This window comes from Phoenix dactylifera, chromosome 14, assembly GCF_051530095.1.
Source record: "Phoenix dactylifera cultivar Ajwa chromosome 14, Ajwa_hap1_PhDact_Kaust_v1.1, whole genome shotgun sequence".
NCBI lineage: Eukaryota > Viridiplantae > Streptophyta > Magnoliopsida > Arecales > Arecaceae > Phoenix > Phoenix dactylifera.
Window position 1 is genome coordinate 26082411 of NC_143203.1, and position 12012 is coordinate 26094422.

General features: G+C 36.6%; 2 protein-coding genes across 3 annotated transcripts; both read right to left on the reverse strand.

The window, feature by feature from the left end:
• Nucleotides 1-646: 646 nt before the first annotated feature.
• On the reverse strand, nt 647-5791 carry LOC103718125 (uncharacterized). Its single transcript, XM_008806800.4, has 6 exons — nt 5612-5791; nt 5474-5501; nt 1925-2152; nt 1743-1806; nt 1595-1654; nt 647-1130 (listed from the first exon to the last, which is right to left on the reverse strand). Exons 1-6 carry the CDS (start codon nt 5722-5724, stop codon nt 1072-1074), a joined length of 552 nt encoding a protein of 183 aa, XP_008805022.1. The 5' UTR covers nt 5725-5791; the 3' UTR covers nt 647-1071.
• Nucleotides 5792-7588: 1797 nt separating this feature from the next.
• Nucleotides 7589-11467, reverse strand: LOC103718126 (uncharacterized). 2 transcript variants are annotated; one of them, XM_008806802.5, is made up of 6 exons: nt 9774-11467; nt 8941-9636; nt 8447-8814; nt 8233-8331; nt 7999-8145; nt 7589-7855 (listed from the first exon to the last, which is right to left on the reverse strand). In XM_008806802.5, the coding sequence occupies exons 1-6, from the start codon at nt 9877-9879 to the stop codon at nt 7709-7711; spliced, it is 1563 nt and encodes a 520-aa protein (XP_008805024.2). In that variant the 5' UTR covers nt 9880-11467; the 3' UTR covers nt 7589-7708. The 2 variants fall into 2 exon arrangements, with proteins under 2 accessions (XP_008805024.2, XP_008805023.2); XM_008806801.5 differs by having other exon boundaries at nt 8447-8856; nt 9774-11466.
• Nucleotides 11468-12012: the final 545 nt, after the last annotated feature.

Below are 12012 nucleotides of genomic sequence, written 5' to 3' on the forward strand. Positions count from 1 at the left end.
AAATTACCCAACGGAAATAATACTATTTGCGATGATGTTAACTAATACCTCTTTCAATATAATAAGAACTGATAACTTGTATATTGTGCGAAAACGTGCTGACAAAATAAATAAGTAGATAGACGAATGGATGAACAAATGAAGAATACTCGAGTGACAACATGTTTCACCTGCATTTAGTTTCTAATAATTAAATTGCAGCTGTTTGACTGCAGAATCCGGTGTTGAGGTCGGTCTCAATTCGCCTCAACCGACTGCAGAATCTAGCAATGCTTGTCCTTTGATGTCGCCAGAACTTTCCGCTGCAGATGTGCGCGCAGGATCTTCATGTTTGACAACTATGGCATTAGTAGTGTTGGCTTGATCAACTGGTGGTGGAAGCTACCATGAGGATGGACTTTGTTGGCTTCATAGTATGACCAAGATTTACTGTTTTAGGTCAATATACTAGCTCACCTGGACAGAGTCCTGGCTTTTAAACATTTGCTCCATACTGGTATATTCTGCTCATTCTTGAGGTATAATTCAGATGCAGGAGGAAAGAAACCCAGTTTTTTAGCTTTTACGAGCAGACAGATACAGGACACGGCATGAAATTTTCAGTAAATGAAAACAGGATAGACTGATTTCAAATTCAGAAAAAAAATGTGCAAGCAAAGACAAATGTGTTATTCATGGATGCAATGCATAATTTTGCTTGATGCTGTTTGTCTGAAATTTTAACAAAAGACGACCTACTACAATTATACAAAGATGCACACTAGAAGAATCTAACAAGAATATGTACATCTTCACAAGAATACGTTCGATCATAAATGCTGCAATATAGCTAATAACCAATACCATCATCTTGCTTTTTCCCCTGAGTTGTACATTATCTGACTCAAGGATAAGGAGAGAGGCGTCCAGTTTCCCTGCTTGGCTATACACAAAATGAGGCTTCTAAACTTTACAGAGAGAAATACATGTATACAGTGTCCCTGCCAGAAGATTGTCATAGAGCTCATCTTCCAAACACAATGCTCAATTTTATGCAGTCTTCATTAAGCATTTTTGAAGAAAGTATGCAACTCAACTTTCTAATGCTTCAGCAGCATCCATGTAATGCTTGTGAACCATTTTTCTGTAATCTGCAAGGCCAACAAAACCATCATATTTAGGATACATGAACCAAAGGCCTTAGGAAGCAAGTGCCAAAAATGCCGGCGTTGAAATTGGTCGTAGTCCATGAAGTTCAAGGAGAATATAGTGCAAACTGATGATGCTTGGAATCAATCTATAGGTTATAAACTTCCAATTGCAAGCATCAAACCAGAGAACTATCAGGGGTGCATTTAGCCAAACCAGCCAAATAAAAAGGAGCTTTGGGTCATGATGACCGCTGCCTTCTAGGAGACAAGCTGAGTCAACTCTAGAAGGTAACCAAATAATGGACGTGTCAAAAGGGAAAAAATCCTCAGTGTCCAATAGCAACTTCTCCCAGACCAAACACAACAGCACACCACCGGTGCAATTTACTTGTATTAAAAATAATACCAAACTTGAAGATGCATAAAATAAACAAGTGGAAATTAATAAAGATAGAAAATTGCACCTTCTTGGTTGCTCCACAGTGTTGCAGCATAGCTATTGAGAGGACTTTCATTATTGGGTTCTGCATCAAATCAGTCACAATTAAGCTTGAGATGCAACTGGCTGAATATGAAACTTACAACCCATAACATGCTACAGAAAGAGCCAACCTCCTAACAAGCTCTGAATGGACAACAAGATTGTTCTGCAATCATATGCTGAAGACCACATATCCTAGGGCACAATACAGAGATTGTACCGGTAAAATACAGAAGGCTGCATCAGTTCTAATATAGTAAATAAAATTAAACAGCCTAGTGCCTACCCTTTAATCGATCAGGCTGCGAAGTACCTGGAGGATGTCTAAACAAATATTGCCATAATGATCGACGTTTGGATGGAAGCATGGAGTCTCAAACTTAACCTGGGGAGGCTTAAAAGGGTAGTCATATGGAAAGCGCAACGAAAGCTTGTAGGATAAACCTTCATATGGAGTTCCTTTGCCTCCTTCAATAGTACCAACCCAAGAGAAGATGTTTTCGCCTTCAGGAAAGGCTGATACTCCAACATCTCCACTCATCTGTGATACACAGAGAAATAAGAAAGGACGAAGGAAAAGAAACAACCAGTAATCCAACTGCAGGTAAAGGAAATACACATATCAAATGATTTGCAAATGAATTAGTAGACAGCAGCGTATGCATCCACACAAAAGACTTTCTAGTTCAAAATATTTACCCAAACAACAGCAATTTGTTACTGCATAATCTTATTTATGAGAGGTAACAATGCAACATGGTTCTGCCAAGGGAAGAGAGAGAATAAAGTGAGGAAACCTTAACCTTAATCAACAAATATCGTCACATCTATTTGGGGTCAGATTTGTAAAACTTCAATCATCATCTGCTCCTAATAAGTGAGTCTTCTCTACCTAGGTCAGTACTCAGTACACCACTTCCATCCCCACTGCACGATAAGGATATTTATGATTATTTAGCACAAAGAATCTCTCTCTCTTAACAGAAATTTTATCAACTGTTTCACATTCTTTTTTTTTTCTCACAAGGGGGTTTTGCAAGGACCCTTCCAGTAAAATTGAACAACTGATAACTCATCTCACACATGCAGTACTATTGGTCCCTCATCAATTAAAATTAGTAGCCATTGGTCCCTCATCAATTAAAATTAGTAGCCATTGGTCCCTCATCAACTAAAATTAGTAGCAATTGGTCCCCCGTGAATTAAAATTAGTAGCACAAGGGAAATAATGAATACATGGAAATTTACTTCTATCTTCATCTAATTCAAAGCCATTATATAGTCTGGAAACTTGTTAGCCCCCCTCCGCATGTGCTTGATTGTCCACCAAAAGTCCAATCTACTCAGAATCTCTCTTCCATGGAAATAAGGTTTGGGAGGAAGATTCTTTCTCTTTACAGCACAACCATATCTAAGCTAAAATGGAAATTTTTGACAGAATGATCAGATGAAATTAAGTAGCACATGTCAGTTTAAAAGAATGTCTGTACTTTTCTACTGCAATTTTCTTTTTCATTTTTTTAATTTTCTCCATCATATCAGCATTGCTTATGGATGATTTGAGCACTGGACAGAATGGAAACATCAGTCCCATAAAGGTTTTGTAATTTCTTTCTTGCAACATTTGGTTGAGAAAATCTGCCCAAGAGGGGAGATGTAGTTTTACGTAGAAGCACTAATGAAGAGTGGTTCATGCCTAAAGCTATCGATCGGCAAGTGTTGTATACGTAGTTTCAGGTTGACAACCACCAAAATTTTATACAAGATGATGCAGAAACATAAAAGTGTGATCCAAAATTTCAACTTCACTCTGTCAGATGATAATCCCAGAGAATTAAATATTAACCTCTTCAAACCTGTCAAGGGGAAGTTTACTCATAGTTGCTCACTGTTTGGTAAGATCTTGATGGGAATGCCATCAGTCTGCAAACAAACTTAGGGATTAGAAAATGAATATTAACAAAGACAGATAGGGTCGACATTCAAGCAATCCAAAATAATTCCTTTACGTAGCCATGTAGGTCTCATCAAGAATTTAATTTATTAGGCTTCTAATTTCCACCCCATATCCGATGCACTACTCTGCATTTAATTTCGAGGATAGATCTTAAGAGGATAGTCACAGCATTACTAGCCTGAACTCAAAAATTTTTAACGCCTACATAACCCTCCCTGTCTGATTGTATCCAAGAGGGATCTTTGGCAGCAACAATTCCTCAGAAGTGCCCACAGTAAGTAGGTCTCTTCCATTTTATGATACTTTAAAGACTTGTTCCATGGTTTGCAAACAGTAGACCTCCCAATTAAATTTAATTCATGTTCTCCACTCAATCTTTTGACAGAATAGTTCTAAAACAGCTTTTCAATTTCTTCCATAGGAGACAAAGGGACTTTGAAACAACCCAACCAATAGAGACAAGAGATTAGAGAACAGATTAACTCAATATGCCTCTTCATATCAAGGATGGTCACCTTTCAACAGATTTAGGATGGCTTTATCCATTCTTGAATTGTTCCTTCAAGAAGCAACAAGCTCTAACAAAATCAGGCTTTAGAATCTCTTGATTAGAAATTCCACTGAAGAAGCTTCAGCATTTACAATAGATCTACAATCTCCATTTTTACAGGGCATAAGTAAATGAAACATGGGTAATTATCATATACATTCCATGCTTAATTGGATTAATAAGCCCTTTCATCAGAATAACTCCCAAAAGAAGTGATATACCTTCAATCCCTATTATGAAGGAGATTGTTGTCTCCATGGATTCAAATACTGATGAAATGGGATAGTATCACTGATACCCTACCATTCTGGCCATTCCATTTGAAACTGGCTGGTACTGACAAGTACCAAAGCATGTCTCAGATGGTACCAGTCCTGAATCAGTTGTCCCGGTAAAAACAGACATGTACAACTGGTACCAAGCTCGGTTCTGCCAATACCAAGGCCAGCCCGCACAACAATTTTTCTAAAAAAAAAGTGGGGTCCATGCTAGCTTCCCTCTTTAGCATTCTCGTGAGGATTGGGAGGCCACTCTAAGCCTTTTTTGACCAGAGAAAGTGAAGGGAAAGGAGGGAGGAAGATTTATGTCATTTAAGTCTCTCCCAGTACTACGTCCCAAAATTTCTATAATATATTTCCAAATCAAGTAGCCCATGGGTGGCAATCATATAATTTAGAAAAATCCTACAACAATCAGTGCTTTACTTATATGAGAGCTGACAGGTTTTTGAGATGGGTAACTTAATAGTTAAGTAGAGAATTCAAGGAAAGGATGTAATGCAACTTTAATCATCCTTTAATACGTGGCACATTGTTAGCCAGCTTAAATTATAAGAGAGAAACAATTGTGTAGAACACCAGAAATCATAAAGAGATAAAGAAAACAGAAGAATTAAAAAAAATAAAATCAGAATCTTCCCTCCAGCAGATAGCTGGAGTCTGAAACTTCACAATTAATTTCCATAATGATCTGATCAACCTTACGATGTGACAATTAACCCTACCAAAATAAAAGAACCCCATTTCAACTCAAATTTCAAACACCCTAGTAAAGACGATCCCATCTATAAAAGAAAGGTAGAAAAGAGAAATCCGATTTTCCCCAAGTTGGGATGCTCGAAAGAGCGATATCCCAAACTCATCTCAAACAAGTAATCCATGGACCGCCAGAGAATGCTATTATAATCGAGAAACCTAAGCCTAGGAAAAATTTCAGAGAAAACAGCCATAATATCTTCCGAACATATTTGTTGCTCATCGCAAGAAGGAGATGAAAAACCTCCAATATTCTTCTTTTTCAATCCGAAAAGATAAAAATAATAGAAAATTAGGGGAAGGGCAAGAAGCGGAACACACCATGAGAGACATCAACTCCTTCTGGAGCCTGCAAGAAAGAAGAGAGCCAGTCAAAAATCGGATCAGAACCCAAGAAAGAGAGAGGAGACATCCAAAAAGCAAGAAAGATCGAAGAATGAAAAGTGGCGCGATCCGAACCTCCGGGACACCGAAGTGGTGTCGACAGGATTGGGCGGCGCCTTGGGTTGCTTCGAAGACGGCGCCGGAGAGGGCAGCGCGGCGGAGGCGTTGTCCACATTCCGGACCTCCATCCCTTCCAAGAATCCAATCCCCCTCGATCGCCCCCTTTCTCTCTCTTTAATGGTTATGGGACTATTTGTCGCTAACTAAATTTATTATTTAGCGAATCAGGAGTGTATTTTATTCATTGTGGATTTTTTTTTTTTTTTTTTTTGCATGAACATGGCCTTAGATGTCATATGAATATCTTTTTAAAATTAATATTTTGTTTAAAATATTTTTAATGAATAAATATGTAAAAAAAATAATTGTGATAAAAAAATAATTTCAAAATTTTATTTTATTTTTTTAATTAAAATAAATGTGGTTTTTTATTAATAAAAAAATCATTATATTAGAATGATTTGTGAAAAACAGTATTTTATAAAAATATAAAAATAAATATAAATTTAAAATAATATCACGCATATTTAAATTTTTAAAAAGATATTTATTAAAAAAAATATTTTTTATGAAAAATTTATATAATCAAAGAAGGGATGAAAGAGACGTTAGGTAGTTGTTGGCCCGGGGAATCTCGTGTCCGTGTGTTGTTAATCCTAACCTCGAGTTAACTCAAAAATCCAAAAATGCCACACACCCAAAAAGATTACTTTTATCTTTTACCTTCGCTTTGCTTCATTATGTGATACAAAAAATCAGACTGCCAATTCAAAGACAGCAACGGCATTGCAACATTTCAGCTGAATGATTTGTCGAGCATTCATCATTTTGGAAAATATTTACAGAATTTATGTGTTTCCAGCAAATTAATTATGCTAACGATCAAACATATGGACACGTCAAGGTTAAATAAGGGTCACTGGTTAAAGTAACAACTAAAACCTCTAGAATTCATAGGTTTGACATGAAATTTTAAAAGGAGTGCAGCTTGCACATTCCAATATCTTTGTAGGATCACATCGCTTCTAGGTAAACTAGATGAAAATTAATTCGCAAAAAAAGTTGATGATAGAGCTTGTACATCTATTTTAGTTTAGCAATAATAGCATAATATGCAAATCCTACATTAATAATTTACATCGTCACAAATTAGCCCGTGTATTTGCTTTTTTGTGGTAAATAGGTCCCGAACAACATTATTTTATTTGTCATTAACATTTTTGTTGGAGAAGTTTTTGGCCAATAATAAGATGTTTTTGGCCAATAATAAGATTACTTTATCACGATCCAGGCGTCGTAAGTTTAAAATATGGAAACAACCTCTCTAATCCATCATTGACCTTGAGATAGATAAAAATCTCATTTACTATGACATCCTTTATTGTACTTATTTTTGCTTCTTTTTTTTTCATTTTACTTTTTTTCAGTATAGCAAATGGGGTCTTTCAGCAACATATCACTCCAATTATCAAGAGACGACATGCTGGACCCCGTATCCCTACCAACATGGACAAGAACAAAGCCTGAAATGCCAAAGATTACACTGAAGAAATGCTTTATTTCAAATCGGTAAACATGTCACAGCCTCCATAGGAAAAGATCTATTTACTAATAAGCAGATTGATGAGATTTATCTAAAACATCATTATTATGGAGAAACAATCTATCTGTAACATCATAATTACGGAGAAACAATTTATTTCTCTTTAATAGTATCTTGCAGACGTTTTGTTATCAGCAACCATGGCTTAATGCAGCTGGCATGGAAATCATGTCCAGAGTCTCCCAAGACATTTTTTTTGTACTCTCTGTCCATTCAAAATATAAAAACAAGAAAACAGCATCTAGCCTTTATTGTTATTGTTATTGTTATATATATATATATATATATAGCAAAGGAACGTTATCCTTCAGCAATGAATGTACCGCTCCAATTATCAAGCCTCGCATCCCGAACATCATTGACAAAAACAAAATCTGAAACGGCTATAATTACACTGAAGAAATGCTTTATTTCCAACCTGGGAACATGTCCTCCATTTGAAAAAGTCAATTTACAAATGAGCAGATTGATTAGACCTATCTAAAACATCATAATTATGGAGGAACAATTTATTTGTCCTTCAAAGTATCTTCCAAGGCCGAGGCTTTGCAGATTGGGCAGACATTCTTTATCAGCAACCATTGCTTAATGCAGCCGGCATGGAAATCATGTCCACAGTTCAGTCTCCCAAGACTTTCTTTATTTCCGTACTCTTCCTGTCAATTCAATAGAGAAAACCATGAAAACAACATCGCGTCACATACATATGATTGTAATTTCGTTCATAGAAGATTTGGTTTTTCATTGTAATCAAGTCAATTAGGCATAGATCTCATTGAAGTGGTTCAATGAACATTACCAAGCATATTGGACACTTTAATTCTTCCTCGTCATCCTCATTCTGCTTGGAAGAACAGTACAATGACTCCATCAAACATCTTGAGATGGCATCTTGAGATAAGCCTGTGCTGACAATTCCAATTCTTTCTCCCAGTGAAAGCAGCTCCTATACCAACCCCAATAACTTGAACTTGTCAGGCAATCTGATGGAAGGGAAAATAGAAGTTTTTTTTTTTTAAAAAAAAATTCTAACCTCATAGCTCATGTTATCAACGTCTAGTCTCATGTCATGGTGCTGATCAAAGAAATTCCTAGAATCATAGAAGGTTGACCGGTCCATTATAGCTACACCCTGGAGAAATAAAGCATGACAGATCAGTCTTCTTGGTGCATGAAAAAAATAAAGTAGCATTTTATTGGGCGGATAGCCAAAGAAAGCTGATTTCATCAACTAATAACATTGTTACCTCAGAAATCCATCTACTGCGATTATTGTCTTCATCTGAGAATGACTGGAATCTATCGTAGAAATTCCTTGCCCTTCCATTCCTCTCACCATTACACCCTATAGTAGTCAGTGGCCTTGGCTGCCTGGGAGGCATAACAGTTTCCATTCCGGGCCGCCCGCCATCTTCCGAATTGACTGCAAAACCAACAGATGGGTAGCTTGCAATGGCCCTATAAGTTCTTGGACCATGGTTACTACGAGCCAGCCCTGGGCCTCGTGTGGGAGGACCCTGAAGACTTGGTAGAGTAGTACTTGAACTTCCACTTGCAATGAAATTGGAGTGGTACCCCCCATCAATCTCTTTACTGTTATTGGTGACACTGCTGCCTGCAAGGGACTGATTTATCTCATGATTGAAGGAACCAACATCTGCAATTGCGAAAACCATGAAGGAAAACAAACTAAAAGATTTGAACTGTATAAACCAAAACCAAATGTACTAATTAAACTAACCTGAAGATAGAACCATTCTTTGGGGATCCATAGATACAGAATTTTGGCTCCATTGCCCTACTACACTCAGACCAGGAGTATCTGCTGCTGAATGAAAATGTTCAGGTACATTGTTAGATGCATGGACCCCAAATGGGACAGTTTCCACATGAAAGCCATGATTATGTCGGGTTCGGACATTCCTCTGAGATCCTTCTCCAGAAGAAAAGACATTACTGCTTCCATAACTGGGAACTACGCTAACAGGATTGCAAGGCCAACAATGAGGACCTGATAAAGGCTTTCGCTGTACTTGCTCATTTGAAATGGGAAGATTGGAAGCACTACCAGAACTATAATATCTGCTGGTGTTCCCTCTGTCAGAAACTATTGAGAGTTCTGGGATCTTTCTTTTATGTGATGCTCTTCCATAGTCCATTTGAGGATTAACTATGCTGCCCGCATCCCCAGTTGCACGTTGGTCAAAGAAAGGAGGTCCATGCTGGACATAACTTGGTGGAGGCTGACTAGAGCTCGCAGCAGATGGAGTACGCAGGTAGAGATCATTTGAGGTTCCAATTGCCATGTAATTTGGAATCTCTGAAGTGAAAGTAGACAATGGAGGACCATTTGATCTGAGAGTCGTGTTAAAATAAGCCACTGAATTTAACCCATTGACTGCTACATTCTCTGAAGAATGGACGAAAGAACCATTTTCTGCAAATGAAATTTCAAAACTAGTCATCTAATTAAGTTTCAAAACACATTCATTAACATGCAGAAGCATGGAGGGGGCCTAAAACCCCCTCCCATTCTCTCAACAGACAATGCAGGCATGGAATTGACAGAGGTACCCAAGTTCGGGTGAGGATCTGGGCATGGATGATTCCAGCTTTGGCCAGAATCCAATTCAGACATTTGGGATTGATTAATCAAGTGCCTATGCCCCATGGAAGACATAGACTTGGATCAGGACAGCATAACAAAATCTACAAAAAAAAAAAAAAAACAAATATCAAAGATCGCAGATTCAGCATTTGAATTCTAGATTGCAATAACACATTCAACTGCGCTACAACACACAAGCATAAAAATGATAGGAAAAGAGACCCTGAATGTTTCAAGAAGCATTATCACGGAAGATTGTTGGCCATTGTATAAATACAAATATGCATTGTCGGCATCAATTTAAAACTCCTTATTGTTCAAAAAGCAGCCTTTAATTGTTTAAATCTTTAAAGAATAATAATTTCTTTTACTGAATGAGAAAAAAAATCAACTCTTCACAGCAATAGACAATAAGCATCCCTGGCAAACAAATGTTATAGCATGACCTGCTATATCTCTCTGCTAGTTGGCTGACAATACAACTTTTGCCAGTGCTAAGGACAGATCCACAACAACATCACAGAAGGCTAAAAAAAGTTTAAGATATGCTACAGAAACCTTTTCTTTTTGACCAGACAACTTGTGATTGATTTAAGATCACATACAGATACATCTTGAATGAACAAAAAAATTGGTTAAAAATAATTGTGTCATCTTAAATCAAATGTAACATGCACACTGTCACCAACAGCCATAGTCCAGAGACTATGCACATCTATATATCTAAAACATATTTTTCCATTATTTCAAAATTTCAGAGTTGAAACACATCAAAATAAAAAATAAAATCACATAAAGAGATGACCAACTCCTGTCATGTTAAACCAGATGGCATTTCTACTCATACAGATCCTGGAACAATTTGACATGAGCACTGAAAGAGAATGAGTTACAGCTCATCTTTCAACTTCCCAAGAAGGGAAAAATAAATCAGTCAATGGTTCAATAACCCAATGGAATGGATCAATAACTAAATTCCATACCAAGAATAGAAAGAGGCAAAATATCATCACTTTCCTGGAGGAGGTGGTGATCTACAACCATATTTGCCAATTCCTTCATCCAGAAGCACATTCCAGTTACACAATGTAGAACTGTTCATGGCTATCTTCAAGGAATATAAATTCATTGTTAGATATGCATATACCCTTCTGAGTTCTATCAACTTCTATTTGATACTGCCTCAAAAAATATTACGATGCATGAAATTACACCATTTGGATCATCCTTATCACAGGTTCTCCCCTAGTTGGTGATTTGAAGCATATGATTTCTTGGTCATTTGGTGAAGCTGAGTATCAAGCAACATGGTGCCACAAAATAAACTTGAACTTCAAGTCAATTTGCAAATTTTGTTTGGGCTTAGGTTCAACCAACTTTTATCATCAAAGATAATAATAATGCTATCAAAACATCCTCTGACCTAGATTGATTGCCTGCACTGAACACTCAAAACACTGAACAAATTAGCACCTGATTTCACTTCTTCTCAGTCTAGCGACCAAGTTATCTAAGTCATTCTTAGTCTCAATATTTTTTTTGAAAACCTTTTTCTTGATTTTATCATTGTAGTATGTCAAAAAAACATTCTTCTTTTATTTTAACAACTTCTATAGATAATTCATTAATTTTGTTTCATGAATTATATTGATTTTTCAAATTTACTAAATTTTGCTTGCTCACAAAGATATTACTATATATATATATATATTCATAATTTTCTGACCCCCATCACCCCTCCCTTAAAAAAAAAAGCCTTTTTTTTCTTAATTACGAACTCTTGGTGTTTCTAAATCTGAATTCATGACTCTACTTTTCACCATCTTGCTAGAACTCTCAACCAAGGGTTTTCAAGAAAATCTCATGGTTTTAAGCAAATATTTGTTGCTACGCAAGCTCCATTTAAGAGTATAAAAACACGATGCTTGTAGCAGAATCATGTACATTATATTTGCTACATACCATCCAGTCTTCTTATAATACATAACAAACAATATATAAAAAGTGTGCTGTCCGCCATGAATAGCAAACGAAATTGCACTTCATATTTATTCTTTCCATCTATATTCTTCCAAATCCCATTATTTTGTGGTACATGAGACTAATTTTCACCATATAGCTAAGCATGCCAGAGTCTCTCCTTGAAGATTAAATAGCCTATACCTTAGAAACTAGAATTTCAAGAAATCATAAGAACATCAAAAT

Coding starts and splice junctions, on each gene's coding strand:
- LOC103718125 (XM_008806800.4), bottom strand. CDS start 5,724: ATGGAGGTCCGGAATGTGGACAACGCCTCCGCCGCGCTGCCCTCTCCG. Junction 5,502..5,611: donor ACCACTTCGGTGTCCCGGAG/GTTCGGATCGCG, acceptor TCTTTCTTGCAG/GCTCCAGAAGGAGTTGATGT. Junction 1,807..1,924: donor TTTGTTTAGACATCCTCCAG/GTACTTCGCAGC, acceptor ATTGTGCCCTAG/GATATGTGGTCTTCAGCATA.
- LOC103718126 (XM_008806801.5), bottom strand. CDS start 9,879: ATGTCTTCCATGGGGCATAGGCACTTGATTAATCAATCCCAAATGTCT. Junction 8,857..8,940: donor AAGAATGGTTCTATCTTCAG/GTTAGTTTAATT, acceptor TCGCAATTGCAG/ATGTTGGTTCCTTCAATCAT. Junction 8,332..8,446: donor GCAGTAGATGGATTTCTGAG/GTAACAATGTTA, acceptor TTATTTCTCCAG/GGTGTAGCTATAATGGACCG.